The sequence below is a fragment of the Sus scrofa genome, chromosome 1, assembly GCF_054392235.1.
Source record: "Sus scrofa isolate SSC_HxYL_T2T_F1_AM1 chromosome 1, Sscrofa_HxYL_maternal_Yorkshire_Landrace_v2.0, whole genome shotgun sequence".
Classification (NCBI taxonomy): Eukaryota; Metazoa; Chordata; class Mammalia; order Artiodactyla; family Suidae; genus Sus; species Sus scrofa.
This window is the reverse complement of record NC_139383.1, coordinates 252641416-252656255: the sequence shown is the minus strand read 5'-3', so window position 1 is coordinate 252656255 and position 14840 is coordinate 252641416. Positions and strand designations below refer to the sequence as shown.

The window sequence follows — 14840 nt, the reverse complement described above, 5'->3', positions numbered from 1 at the left end:
AGGAGTGTGATGATGTCTTGTCTTACGTTTAAGTCTTTAAGCCATTTTGAGTTTATTTTTGTGTATGGTGTGAGGGTGTGTTCTAGTTTCATTGATTTGCATGCAGCAGTCCAGTTTCCCCAGCACCACTTGCTGAAGAGACTTCTTCCCATTTTATACTCTTCCCTTCTTTGTTGAAAATTAATTGACCATAGGTATCTGGGTTTATTTTTAGGCTCTCTATTCTGTTCCATTGGTCCATGTGTGTGTTTTTGTACCAGTACCACACTGTGTTGATTACTGTAGCTTTGTAATATTGTCTCAAGTCTGGGAGAGTTATGTCTCCTGTTTTGTATTCTATCCTGAGGATTGCTTTGGCAATTCTGGGTCTTTTATGGTTCCACATAAATTTTTTGATTGTTTGTTGTAATTCTGTGAAAAATGTCATGGGTAATTTGATAGGGATCACATTAAATTTGTAGATTTCTTTGGGTAATATGGCCATTTTAACAGTATTAATTCTTCCAATCCAGGAACATGGAATATCTTCCATTTTTTTGGATCCTCTTTAATTTCCTTAATTAATGTTTTATAGTTCTTAGCATATAAGTCTTTCACCTCCTTGGTCAGGTTTATCCCTAGGTATTTTATTTTTGGGGGTGTGATTTTAAAAGGTTTTTTCTCTATTCCTTTTCTAATATTTCATTGTTAGTATACAGAAGTGCATCTGATTTCTGAATATTAATCTTATATCCTGCTACTTTGCTGAATTTGTTGATGAGATTGAGTAGTTTTTCTGTGGAGCCCTTTAGGGTTTTCTATATATAGCATCATGTCATCCGTATATAGTGCCAAGTTTACCTCTTCTCTTCCAATTTGGATACATTTTATTTATTTATTTTTTTGTCTGATTGCTATCACTAGGACTTCCAATACTCTGTTGAATTAGAAGTGATAAGAGCAGGCATCCTTGTCTTGTTCCAGATTTTGGCAGGAAAGCTTTCAGCTTTTCTCCATTTAGTATTATGTTGGCTGTGAGTCTGTCATAAATGGCTTTTATTATGTCGAGATATGTTCTCTCTATACCTACTCTGGTAAAAGAGGCCTATTTCTTAAGTTGAAAAAAATTGGTGCTGACAAATCTTAAAAGGCAATTATTTAGTTTTTATTATCTCTTACCATATACTAACTGCTTTGTGATGGCATTAGTAGTTATTCAGTAAATGCTTTAATTTGCTTCTAGTTTAATCTTATAAGTTTAAGAGTTTGACTGATTTAAATGTATATATCTGGAAAATATCCTAATATTTACAACTAATTATTTGCCTTGTTCCCTGCCTCTCCAATTCATCTCTCTAGTTTTTGATTCTCTGAATGTGTCTCTTCTGTCATCCACCAGGCAATGTATACAGACATCTGGGTCCCTAAGCACCATTTTTGTTTTCATGTAATGTACTTACTGCACAACTGATATTGATTACATACTTATAAGTACTTTATGTTTTACAAATCATTCCAGTATATTTTACCTTACTTGGTCCTGCCACCAAGCACTGACAGAGTCAAGTACGGTACCAGCCCAGCTTTATACTTTATATGTGTTTTCAGTTAATCTATAACAAGCTTATACAATAGGTATTATTTCCACTCTTACAATAAAGAACTTAAGCTCTGAGAGATTTAGTAACTTTGCTAAAGTGGAGTCACTAAAGAGGCAATATAGTGTAGTGGTTTTGTGCACAGACTGTAGATCCAGACTGCTTAGATTCAGATTTTCATTCTGCTTCTACTAGTTTTATCACCCTGGGCAATTTCTTACCACCTCTGTGCCTCTGTTTCCTTATCTGTAAAATGGGAATAATAATGGTATCTACTTCATAGGGTTGTTGTGAGCATTAAATAAATGTGTATATCTATGGCTCTTAGTACAGTGTCTGATAGATGGCTATGCTATTAGGCTATGCAGTAATATATTTGGATTCAAATCCAAGTCTGTTAGAGTATAAAAACAAATAATTAAAGCAATTGTTCTCACTTTACATATCAGAAAGCTAAAGCTTAAAAATGATTAAGTGGCAGTATTCAGTTTTTTTACACTGTAATACACTGAATGAGTTCAAACCACATTATTTTATAAGTTGAGTTAAAAAGTAGTAAATAATATTAGGAAATTGAATCCATCAATATATGAAAAAAGAATAATATATCACAACCAAGTATACTTTATCCCAAGTGTGCAAGGCTGGTTCAACCTTCAGAAATCAATCAGTGTGATTCAGCATATACTGATCACATCAACACATGCAAGATGCATTTCAGAAACTTCAGTATCCATCATGACAAAAATGCTTAACAAACTAGGATTATGTGGGAAATTCCTCAATCTGATAAAGGACATTTACAAAGAACCTACAGCCAGTATCATATTTAATGGTGAGAGACTAATACTTTTCCCTAAGGTCAAGAAAAAGGCAAAGTTGTCTACTCTGTGAGTGTGTTTGTGTATGTGTGTGTTAGCTTATCATTCTTATTTCTAATTATAAAAATTCTGTCTTTGTTGATAATTCTTAAAGTTGATAAAATAAGGAATAAATTTTTTTCATATAATGATTTTTATTTTTTTCATTATTGCTGGTTTACAGTGATCTGTCAATTTTTTACTATACAGCATGGTGACCCAGTTACACATACATGTATAGATTCTTTTTTCTCACGTTATCATGCTCCATCATAAATGATCATAGTTCCCAGTGCTATACAGCAGGATCTCATTTCTTATCCATTCCAAAGGCAATAGTCTGCATCCATTTACCCCAAGTTCCCAATCCATCCCACTCCCTCCCCATCCCCCTTGGCAACCACACGTCTATTCTCCAAGTCCATTATTTTCTTTTCTGTGGAAAGGTTCATTTGTGCCATATATTAGATTCCAGATATAAGTGAAATCATATGTTATTTGTCTTTCTCTTTTTCATTTCACTTAGTATGAGAGTCTCTGGTTCCATCCGTGTCATGGCAAATGGCATTATTTTGTTCTTTTTTATGGCCGAGTAGTATTCCACTGTATATATGTACCACATCTTCCCAATCTGATCATCTGTCAATGGACATTTGTGTTGTTTCCATGTCTTGGCTGTTGTGAATAGTGCTGCAGTGAACATGCGGGTACATGTGTCTTTTTCAAGGAAAGTTTTGTCCAGATATATGCCCAAGAGTGGGATTGCTGGGTCATATGGTAGCTCTATATATAGTTTTCTAAGGTACCTCCATACTGTTTTTTCCATGGTGATTTTACCAACTTACATTCCCACCAACAGTGCAGGAGGGTTCCCTTTTCTCCACACCCCCTCCAGCATTGGTTATTTGTGGACTTATTAATGATGGCCATTCTGACTGGTGTGAGGTGGTACCTCGTGGTAGTTTTGATCTGCATTTCTCTAATAATCGGTGATGTTGAGCATTTTTTTATGTGCTTGTTGGCCATCTGTATATCTTCTTTGGAGAGATGTCTATTGAGGTCTTTTGCCCATTTTTCAGTTGGGTTGTTGGCTTTTTTGCTGTTAAGTTGTTTGTATATTTTAGGGATCAAGCCCTTGTGAGCTGCATCATTTGAAAGTATTTTCTCCCATTCTGTAAGTCGTCTTTTTGTTTTCTTTTTGGTTTCCTTTGCTGTGCAAAAGCTTGTCAGTTTGGTTAGGTCCCATTGGTTTATTTTTGCTTCTATTTCTGATGCTTTGGGAGACTGACCGGAGAAAACATTTGTAAGGTGGATGTCAGAGAATGTTTTGCCTATGTTCTCTTCCAGGAGTTTGATGGCGTCTAGCCTTACATTTTAGTCTTTCAGCCATTTTGAGTTTATTTTCGTGCATGGTGTGAGGGTGTGTTCTAGTTTCATTGATTTGCATGCAGCTGTCCAGGTTTCCCAGCGATACTTCCTGAAAAGACTGTCTTTTTCCCATTTTATGTTCTTGCTTCCTTTGTCAAAGATTAATTGACCATAGGTGTCTGGGTTTATTTTTGGATTCTCTATTCTGTTCCATTGGTCTGTCTGTCTGTTTTGGCACCAGTACCACACTGTTTTGATGACTGTGGCTTTGTAATACTGTCTGAAGTCTGTGAGAATTTTGCCTCCTGCTTGGTTTTTTTCCCCAGAATTGCTTTGGGGAAAAAAAGGGAAATTCTGGGTCTTTTTGATTCTGTATAAATTTTTGGATTGTTTGTTCTAGTTCTGTGAAAATTGTCATGGGCAATTTGATAGGGATTGCATTGAATTTGTAGATTGCTTTGGGTAGTATGGCCGTTTTTACAATATTAATTTTTCCAACCCAGGAGCATGGAATATCTTTCCATTTCTTTACAATTTCTTTAATTTCCTTGATTAATGTTTTATAGTTCTCAGCATATAAGTCTTTTACCTCCTTGGTCAGGTTTATTCCCAGGTATTTGATTTTTTGGGGTGCAAAGAATAAATTTAAAATCACCCATAGATCTACAAGAGATCTATTTACAAGAGATAGATCTGTAACACATACATATGTTATAAAATTGGAGCCATACTATTTTTAAACTTGTCCACAAATTATAAACATCTTATCATGTCATTAATATTCTTCTATTATTTCTAATGTCTAGTTAGCTTGCCTTTGAATGGATTGTTTCATGATTTGCTTAAATAACCCGTTGTTTGAATCCAGCTTTTTCCCATGAAAAAAATGAATAACAGTGCTACTAACAAGACTTTACCTCTCTCTCTCCTTATTGTTCTTGTAGTTTTTGGTGCTGTGGAACATTCTCTGTTTGTGTTCTATGACACTATCATGGTTTTCCCTTTTTTTTTTTTGGTAGGGGGATGAGGGGTTGTCTTTTACTAATTGTGCTTCTTGTCTTTGACCCTTTGTAGTAAGAATTGTAGTGCTGTGCTGTCCAGTATGTAACTAGCCCTCTATGAATCCTTAAGTTTATATTAATTAAAATGACATAAAATTTAAAGTCAGTTTCTTGGGACACTCTAATGCTATTTCAAGAGCACAATGGCCACTCCACTGTTTGACAGCACAAACATAAAACATTTTGTGTCTTCACAAGTTGTACTGGACAGTTCTGTTGCTAAGGGCTTGCAGTTGTCAAAAACAAGAGGTTGATGCTGAAAAACCACAGGAAAATGACAAGGAGTGGAACTGCTTGAGGTGCAGCTGGGCTGCACCACTGGGAAGTGCTTGGGCAGCTACTCTCTTCTTTCCTTCCTCTGGGGCCCAAAAGCTCTTCTCTTGGCTCTCTCTTCACATCTGGTCCATCCTTCTCTCTGGATTTCAGCTTTTTCCTCTGCCCTACTGTAACTTCTGCATGGCTGTGGTTCTGATTTACCATGGTAGGACTTAGTCTGAACTCCATAGAGTTTATAACTCTAATCAAATTTTGTGTTCCTTAAATCTCTTAATTCAATCCTCCAGACATTTGATTGGCTCAAATCACAAAAATTAGTTGCCTCTCCACTCCAAATTATATGCCCCCCCTTTTTCTCCAGCTTTGTTGAGGTATAATTGATAAAAATTTCATACATTTATTGAGATATATATATAATAAAATAATTACCACAGTCAAGCTCATTAACATATCTATTACCTCATATAGTTACCTTTTTTTTGGTGAAAACTACTAAGATCTATTCTCTTAGCAAATTTCAAGTATACAATACAATATTAGTAACTATAGTCACCATGCTGTACATTAGATCTCCAGAACTTATTCATCTTGCATAACGGAAACTTTGTACCTTTTGACCAACATTTTCCCATTTCTCCCACCACCCCCACCCCCAGTCCTTGGTATCCACCAGTCTGTCCCCTGCTTCTTTGAGTTCCATTTCTTTCATATTTCATTTAGCATCATGTCCTTGAGGTTCATCTATGCTGTTGAAAATGACAGGATTTCCTTCATTATATACAGTTGAATAGTACTGCATAGTGTGTATGTGTATGTAAACCTTATCCATATTTTCCTTACCCATTCATTAATTGATGGACTCTGGGGTTATTTCTCTGTCTTGGATATTGTGAATAATGCTAAAATGAATAGGAGAGTTCAAGATTTCATTTCCTTCAGGTATACCCCTAGAAGTGGGATTATTGGCTGGTATGGTAGTTCTATTTTTGACCTTTTGAGGAACCTCCATACTGTTTTCCATAATGACTTTAATGGTTTACTTTACCATGAACAACATACAAGGGCTCTCTCATCCATATCCTTGCCAACACTTCTCTTTTGCCTTTTTGATTTGCATTTCCCTGATGACTAGTGATGTTGAGCACCTTTTCATATATACCTGTTGGCCCTTTATATATTTTCTTTTGAAAAATGTTTTTGTCAGGTCCTTTGCCCATTTTTAAATCAGGCTCTTTGTTTTCTTGCTATTATGTTCTTTCCTTATATTTGGATATTAAAATACTTAATCAGATGTATGATTTGCATAATATTTGCTCTCATTCTGTAGGTTGTCTCTTCACTGTGTTTCCTATGCTATGCATAAGCTTTTTTGTTTGATATATTTGCATTGTCTATCTATGCTTTTGCTGCTTGTACTTTTGGGGTTATATCCAAAAAGTCATTATCCAGACCAGTGTCAAGAAACTTACCCCCTGTTTTCTTCTAGGAGTTTTATAGTTTCAGGTCTTACATTTAAGTCTTTAATCCATTTTGAGTTGATTTTATAAATGGTGTAAGATATGCAAAATAAAACTAGAGTCCAATTTAAAAAAATTTTTATTTCATTGAAGTATAGTTGATTTTAAATGTGTCAATTTCTGCTCTACAGCAGTGTGACTCAGTTATACATGCATATATATTTTTTATATTCCTTTCCATTGTGATTTTTCTCAGGATACTGAATATAGTTCCCTGTGCTATACAGTAGGACTTTGTTGTTTATCCATTCTATATGTAATAGTTTGCATCTGCTAACCCCCAACCTCTAGTCCATCCCTCTGCAACCCCTCCTCCCCACTGGCAACAAGTCTGTTCTCTATGTCTGTGAGTCTGTTTCTGCTTTACAAATAGGTTCATTTGTGCTATATTTTAGATTCCATATACAAGCGATATTATATTGTATTTGTCTTTCTCTTTCTGACTTACTTCACTTAGTATCATAATATCTGGTTGCATCCATGTTGCTGCGAATGGCCTTATTTCGTTCTTTCTTAAGGCTGAGTAGTACTCCAGTGTATAGTGTACCAAATCTTCTTTATCCATTCTTCTTTTGATGGACAATTTAGGTTGTTTACATGGCTATTGTGAATACTGCTGCTGTGAACATAAGGGTGCGTGTATCTTTTTGAATTATAGTTTTGTCTGGATATATGCCCAGGAGTGGGATTACTGGAACATGTATGTGATAATTTTTAGGTGTGTTTTTTGTTTGTTTTGTTTGTTTGTTTGTTTTCTTTTTGGCCATACCTTTGGCATGTGGCAGTTCCAGGGCCATGGATGAAACTTGTGCCACAGAAGCAACCTGAGTCACAACCGTGGCAATGCTGGATCCTTAACCTGCTGAGCCACCAGGGAATTACTACTTTAAGTTTTCTGAGGAACCACCATACTGTTTTTCATGAATATAAGTGGCTGCACCAACTTACATTCCCATTAACAGTGTAGAAGAGTTCCCCCTTTTCTCCATGATGAGTCCAGTTCTTTTTTTCTGCATATGATGTTGTTTTCCCACAACATTTATTTAAAAGACTATCCTTTCTCCATTTTTTATTCTTGGTACGTTTGTTAATAATCAGTTGACTGTGAGTGTTTGCATTTCTCAGCTCTCTATTCTGTTCCATTGATCTATATGTCTTATTTTTATACCAGTTCCATACTGTTTTGATTACTACATCTTTGTAGTATATTGAAATCAGGTAGTATGATGCTTCCATCTTTGTTCTTTTCTTAAGATGGCTTTGGTGATTGAGGTCTTTAATGGTTACATTTGAATTTCAGAATTGTTTTTTCTAATTCTGTGAAAAATAACCATGGGAATTTATATAAATTACTTATATAATTTATTATAAAGTACCATTTATAATATCACTAAAGGAAAAAATTTTAACTAGGTATAAATCTAACACAGTATGTACAGGAACTTTATGGTGAAAACTACAAAATGTTGATGAAAGAACTCAGAGACAAGCAAAATAAGAAATGTACTGTGTTCATGAATTGGAAGACTCAGTACTGTTAAGATATCGATTGTCCCCAAACTGATGTGTAGATTTAATGCAATCTCAATCAAAATTTCAGCCAGGTTTATTATAGACAAGCTGATTCTAAAATTTATATGTAAAGGTAAAACTAGAATAATAAAAACAATGTTGAAGAAGAAACAAAGTGGGAAGATTCATACTATGCAATTTTAAGACATGCTATAAAGCTAAAATAATTAAGATAGTGTATTTTTGGTGGAAAAGTAGGTACATGATGCTATGGGACAGAATAGAGAATCTAGAAATAGACACACAAATATAGTAATTGATTTTTTTTTTTTTTGAGGCACATACACAATTCAACAAAGAAGGGTAATCTTTTCAATAAATGGTGCTGGACCACCTGAACACCTCATACCAAATAAAGGAATTCCTTTTTATAAAATTAATTCAGAATTGATTATAGACCTAAATGTGAAAGGTAAAACTCTTAAAAAATAAACGTAAGAGAAACTCTTCATGACCTGCAGTTAGACAAAGAGTTCTTAGGTAGAACACCACCCATAAAAGAAAAAAAAATGATAAATTAACCTTCATCAAGTTAAAACTTTTGCCCCACAAAAGATCCTGTTAGAATATAAATAAGATATACAAATGATAACTAAGCACATGAAAAGGTACTCAACATTATTATTCATTAGAGAAATGCAAATTAAAACCAGAATGAGATCCCATTGCACATTGTTTAGAAATTCTAACTTAGGAGTTCCCAGTGTGGTGCAAAACAGGATTGGCAGCGTCTTGGGAGTGCTGGGACACAGGTTCGATCCCCAGCCTTGCACAGTGGGTTAAGGATCTGTCATTGCCACAGCTGCAACTTAGGCCACAACTGAGGCTGGATCTGGTCCCTGGCCCAGTAACTCCATTTGCCAAGGGGCAGCCAAAAAAAGAGTGGCTAAACTAAAATGCTGATAATACCAGGTGTTCATGAGGATATGGAGCAACTGGAACGCTCATACATTGCTAGTGGGATTGCAAAATGATACAGCCGCTCTGGAAAACAGTTTTGCGGGTTTTTTTTTTAAAAGTCAAACATACTCTATCCATATAACCCAGTATTTTTCCTAGAGAAATAAACTACAAAAATCTGTGCACAAATGTTTGGAGTGGCACTGTTCATAAACATCAAAATTTTGAAAGAACCCAAATGCCCTTCAGTAGGTGAATGAATAAACTAATTGTGGTATATCTACTCAATGGAATACTATTCAGTAAATAAAAGAACAAACATTTTTATGCATACAACAAAATGAATGAATCTCAAATACAGTACATTAAGTAAAAGAAGCCTGTCTCATGATTATATGCCTATAATTCCATGACCATGACATTATGGAAAAGGAAAATGATGGGAACAGGGAAGAGATCAGTGGTTAGTAGGAGTTAGGGGGAAGAGGAAGATAGGAGTTTTTTTTTAAAAGGAGTGTGTTTTGTAATTGTTCTGTATCATGTTTATGGAGGTGGTACCAAAATGCTATATGCTTATGTTAAAACTCATATAACTTTAAGCCTAAAAAGTGAATTCTACTGTGTGAATTTTTAAAAATAATATAACACTTGTGCATTTCACTGTTTAAATTTTGCATCACCTAAAAGTAAATACTGTAAACAAACAATAAAGTGGAGGATGGGAGAAAAACACAAGTGTTGAGATTAGAAAAAGTATAAAGTATGAAAATATAATTGAATTTATTATAGCAAAGTCCATTATAGCAAAGTTTATTTTCCTTTTTAGCAGATAACCATGTTGTCTGTTTTCTTATCTAATGATCAATAATTTCTAGCCACTAGCTAGATAAGAGCTCTTTTGTAATCTGTTTTTCTACCACATCAATTCAGATTCTGTCTTTCTTTTCTTTGTCTTTTGCTCACAATTCTTTCTCTCTCCTCGTGTTGTTAACAAGGGGGAAAAAAATCAAAGTTGGGAAAATCTGTTTTACGTGTTCTCTGTGAATTTTTTATACTTAGGATTTAATTATAAATTATTTCTTGACTAGCAGAAGCAATTCATACTGTATTCATTGTGATCATCTTTGAACCTTAAAAAATAACAAATTAACAAGGGCTTCATCTTAAACATTATGGATTATTTGCAGTTCTTTGAATTGAATGGATATGTTGTAGCATTTTTCTGTGGGTGACAGTAGATGACGTCAGATTAAATTTAAATTGATATCCTCTAATATTTTATCTCTAGTGCATGTGCAGTTTCTTCTGTACCAGAGAACCTTTCAGAGGCATTCTGTCAATACTGCTACCTGACAGTCATTTGTATTTGTAAACTGTGCATTTGGCACCTGCTGGCCTCTGTTGCATTGGAGCTAGTGGGGAGTCAAAATGGGTGTACAATGAAGCTACTGGCTGTTACATCTCAGTGGGAGTTATTGAAGAGAAGAAACAGCACTTGCAGGACCTCAGGAGAAGATAAAAAGAAAAAAGAAACTGGTAATATTAATACAAGCCAGCTATGCTGCCAAAAAAAATAGTGATTTAAAAAGTCAGTTCTAGTGAAGGAATTAAAGTATTTGTGGGCCTGCATTTTAATTCTTACCGTAGATAAGAAAAAGGATTCCTATTTTAAAATATAATGAATTTAAAAAATACCATGATCTCAGAGGACAGACAGTTCATATGAGCGGAAATATAAATTAAGGCAAACAATGGAAAAAATGCTTAATTACTGAAGGGATGGAAATTAAAATACAGATGTCTTTTATTTATTGAGTTAGCAAAACAAATTTTAATAATAAAAAAAGACAAATGTGCTGGCAGCACAGACCACTGGCAGTAAATATTGATGTTCTATACCTATAATTTGCCTGTACTTTGTTAAAAGTTCTTATTCTTTAACTCATCACTTCTACTTGATAAGATACTACTCAGGGAAATAATTATGAAGAAAAAAGGCTGATAGGTAAGTCAGCTTAGCTTTATAGTGGTCTGTTTTGCTACAATGCATGTTTTTCTGTTCTGCAGATTTGCTCATACCGTGATTGGTAATTAGGGGAATGATGTCAAATATTTGTCTTGGTTCTTATGCTGTTTTCCTCAAAATAGTCTGAAGCCACCAAAGAAAGCTTTTTCACCATAAAAGACAATGCCTTGGTGGTGTATGAGGACATTTTTTTTTTTTTTTAAGCCACTTTCATGGCCTTGAGAAGTACTTTGCTTTTCACACTGTAATAAGCTAGTCAGTAAAACTGCCTCTGGGGTAGAAGTAGTTTTGAAGAAATTTCCCCCTGTATAAGGAAAACATGAAAAAGCTATACCCTGGTTTAGATTATTTTGAAAACTGGTTCTGCTGGCAATGAATGCCCTAAAGGACCTGTATCTCAAAAGAGGACTACTGAACTCCAGGTTAAGATTACAGAGCATCACCTGGCTGACATAGGGCTCAAATGCTGATGGAGGCTGAAGAGTTCTAATATTTTTGTTGTAGGTTCTTAGTCGTACTCTGGTTGCAAAGCTACATAGTTGTAAGTGATTAGCCCCAACACTGTTTTTCTTTTGAGCCCCTATTATTTTTAGTGTAATTCTACAGAACATAAGGTTTCATGGTTATATACATTAAGGAAAATATTTAAATGCTCAACAGTAAAGGAATCTTAGGACAGCATCTTGGGAGACTCAAACGCATCTGTTACAATAAACGTAGAAAAACTTCTATAAAACAAGTGTAAGAATTAGAACACAAAATTGAGCATTTAGATATCATGATTACAACTGTGTAAAAATATTCAAGGTGTACCTGGCCTGCTAATAGTTATGGTAGGAGTGATGGGATTTTAGGTAAAAAAATTTTTATTTTTAATGTTGTGAGGTTGGTGACATAGAACTAAGTTCATTTTAGTAGTTTAAGTTAAATTTTTATTTTACTTTGGTTATAGAATCCCTGGAAAACTCAAGCAGTTCGTTTTTGACTTACATTCTGGAAAACTGCACAGAGAATTCCATCATGGTCCTGACCCAACTGATACAGCCCCAGGACAGGTAGGAGTCTAATTTGTTTTTCAGTGGGGACTTTTTTTTTTTTTCAAGTAGTCTTGAAAAGTTTCTGCTCCTGAATGTCTTTGTAAAAACATTCTGAATGGACTCCAGATAATATACAAATTATATTCCTTTAAAAATTTTAAACCTTCAGAAAAGTTGTAAGACAATATATTTTTTTGATCATATAAACTAAGGTGGTCTGAGTATGTCCTTTGTGGAATATAGCTATAAAAGGGTTAAATACAGTTGGCTTCAATATAGCCAGTATAGAAGGTAGGAACTAGAGGCAGGTAGATTAGTGAAGAAATCAGTGGATTCCATTAATTGTTCAAGCCTTCCTCTGTGGCTGGGAGACTGACCACACTATAAAGAAAATAACGATTTGGGGAGTTCCCGTCGTGGCTTAGAGGTTAACGAATCTGACTAGGAACCATGAGGTTGCGGGTTCGGTTCCTGCCCTTGCTCAGTGGGTTAACGATCCGGCGTTGCCGTGAGCTGTGGTGTAGGTTGCAGACGCGGCTCGGATCCCACGTTGCTGTGGCTCTGGCGTAGGCCAGTGGCTACAGCTCCAATTCGACCCCTAGCCTGGGAACCTCCATATGCCGCAGGAACGGCCCAAAGAAATAGCAAAAAGACAAAAAAGAAAAAGAAAAAAAGAAAATAATGATTTGGTACCCTAAGAGTCCTCACTACTATAGTATTCATAATGCTCAAAACTTATGGTTTAAGGCAGCTTTTCCATTTGAGATTTAAAATGCTTGACAACTATTTATCAATAAAATTTCATATTTACTTGATAAATATATATATAGCCATATATATATGTATATATATATTTTTTTAAAACCTGAGAATTTTCTTGTTACAATAACAAGTACCTTGTAACTTTTTTTTAAATGGCCACAATTGTGGCATATGTAAGTTCCTGGGCTAGGGGGTCAAATCAGAGCTGCTGTTGAGGCTTACTCCATAGCAACACTGGATCTGAGCTGCATCTGTGACCTATGCTCCAGCTTGTGGACATGTCAGATCCTTAACTCACTGAGGGAGGCCAGGGATGGAACTCGTATCCTCGGAGAGACTATGTTGGGTCCTTAACCTGCTGAGCCACAATAGGACCTCCCCTTGTAACTTCTGTACAAATTTCTGTTTTATTAAACATCCCTAAAATTGCATTTTGATGCATTATTGATTTATATCATGTCTATTACCGTTATACTGAGGGAAGATGATATGTACCCACACTTTTATTTAATATGCCCCAGAACATCAATCCACTTTTGCCTAAAGAACTGTCACATATTAAGGGAAAATAAAAATGAATTTTCCTTAAGAGTCAAATTAAGTTCACAGTTAAGTACCTTTTAGGAATCCGATGACATGCTTTTTCCTTAAAATCAGAGGTCAGATTTTTTTTTCTTTGATAATTAAGCAACTATAGAAGCAGGAAAGTCTTGCTGACAGTAGAGCAAAGTAGGCCTACTTAGTATTTTATCAGATTAAGAAAAGATGTAGCTTGCCATTAGTGCATTATCCTATTTGTTTCAACTTCTCCATTAGACACTGATCTCCTTGTCTTTATTCATCTTTGCATACTAGTACGTAGTAGGCACCAAATAGATGTTTGTTTTATAGTAATTCACTTTCAGCTTAATTAAACAAAACATATATGTCAGCCAGAAAAAAAAAAGAATTTACTGGGGAAGAGGAACATGACAAAGTGAAAGGGAAATTTGTAGGCATGTTGCTTCCCATTATAATGGGAATGTGCTATTATTATATATCATGTATTATATGCACTATGTGCCTATGTGAACTATAGAAGTATTAAACAATGACAGTCATGTTTGCTCATGGTATAGAGATAAAGGATAGACGACACTGTCTTTTCATTGAAATTCTTGGAAGTCACTCTTAGAGTTCTACTGTATATTTTGACCTACTCTTGGTGCACAAGTAAAATAAAAGATACTAATATCTTGCAGTGTTGAAGTGTCTGTTTTCCTCCATAATTACATCAACTACGTTTTGATAACTGCTGGCAACCAGATCTCTCATCTCTGTAGATGAGTAGGTGCCTTTAATTCTCTTAGCAGTCATTTGTAAGAGGGAAGGGGTTTGGCCTACATAGGGTTATACTGTCTCTATAGAATAGTATAGGAAAGCACCCAGGTATCAGATATTTTGTTTCCTTCCATCACACCTCAGGAACTGTCATCAGGTCCATGGTTAATGGCTCTGTGGCAGCTCTGCCCTGGAGAATTTGAGTAAGGGCATTTAAAATGTAGAAAGCAAGATTTAAACTCAACTCTTCTCTTTGGCACATAGAGGCTATCTTTTATTGATTATTAAGCGAATAATTATAGGCCATTACCGTCCATCTAATACTCTTACTAAAATATAATTCCATAAAATATATTGATGTAAAAATGTTTTATCCTTTCTCTTGCAGGAAGTCCAAGATGTAGCAAGCAGCCCACCTGAGAGCTCCTTCCAGAAACTAGCACCCAGTGAATATAGGTATACTTTATTGAGGGATCGAGATGAGCTTTAAAAACTTGAGAAACAATTTGCAAGCCTTTCAAACAGCAGCATCAACTTACATGGTGGAAATAGTAAACCTATATT

General features: G+C 35.1%; 1 protein-coding gene across 1 annotated transcript in view; it reads left to right on the top strand.

Moving 5' to 3' along the window:
• The window catches only part of ERP44 (endoplasmic reticulum protein 44), a 108652-nt gene extending 93829 nt beyond the window's left edge, over positions 1 to 14823 (top strand). The window contains 2 exon segments of the mRNA NM_001137629.1: positions 12110 to 12212; positions 14665 to 14823. Of these exon segments, the coding sequence (NP_001131101.1) occupies positions 12110 to 12212; positions 14665 to 14766 (205 nt within the window). The 3' untranslated portion in view covers positions 14767 to 14823.
• The last annotated feature ends 17 nt before the right edge of the window (positions 14824 to 14840 follow it).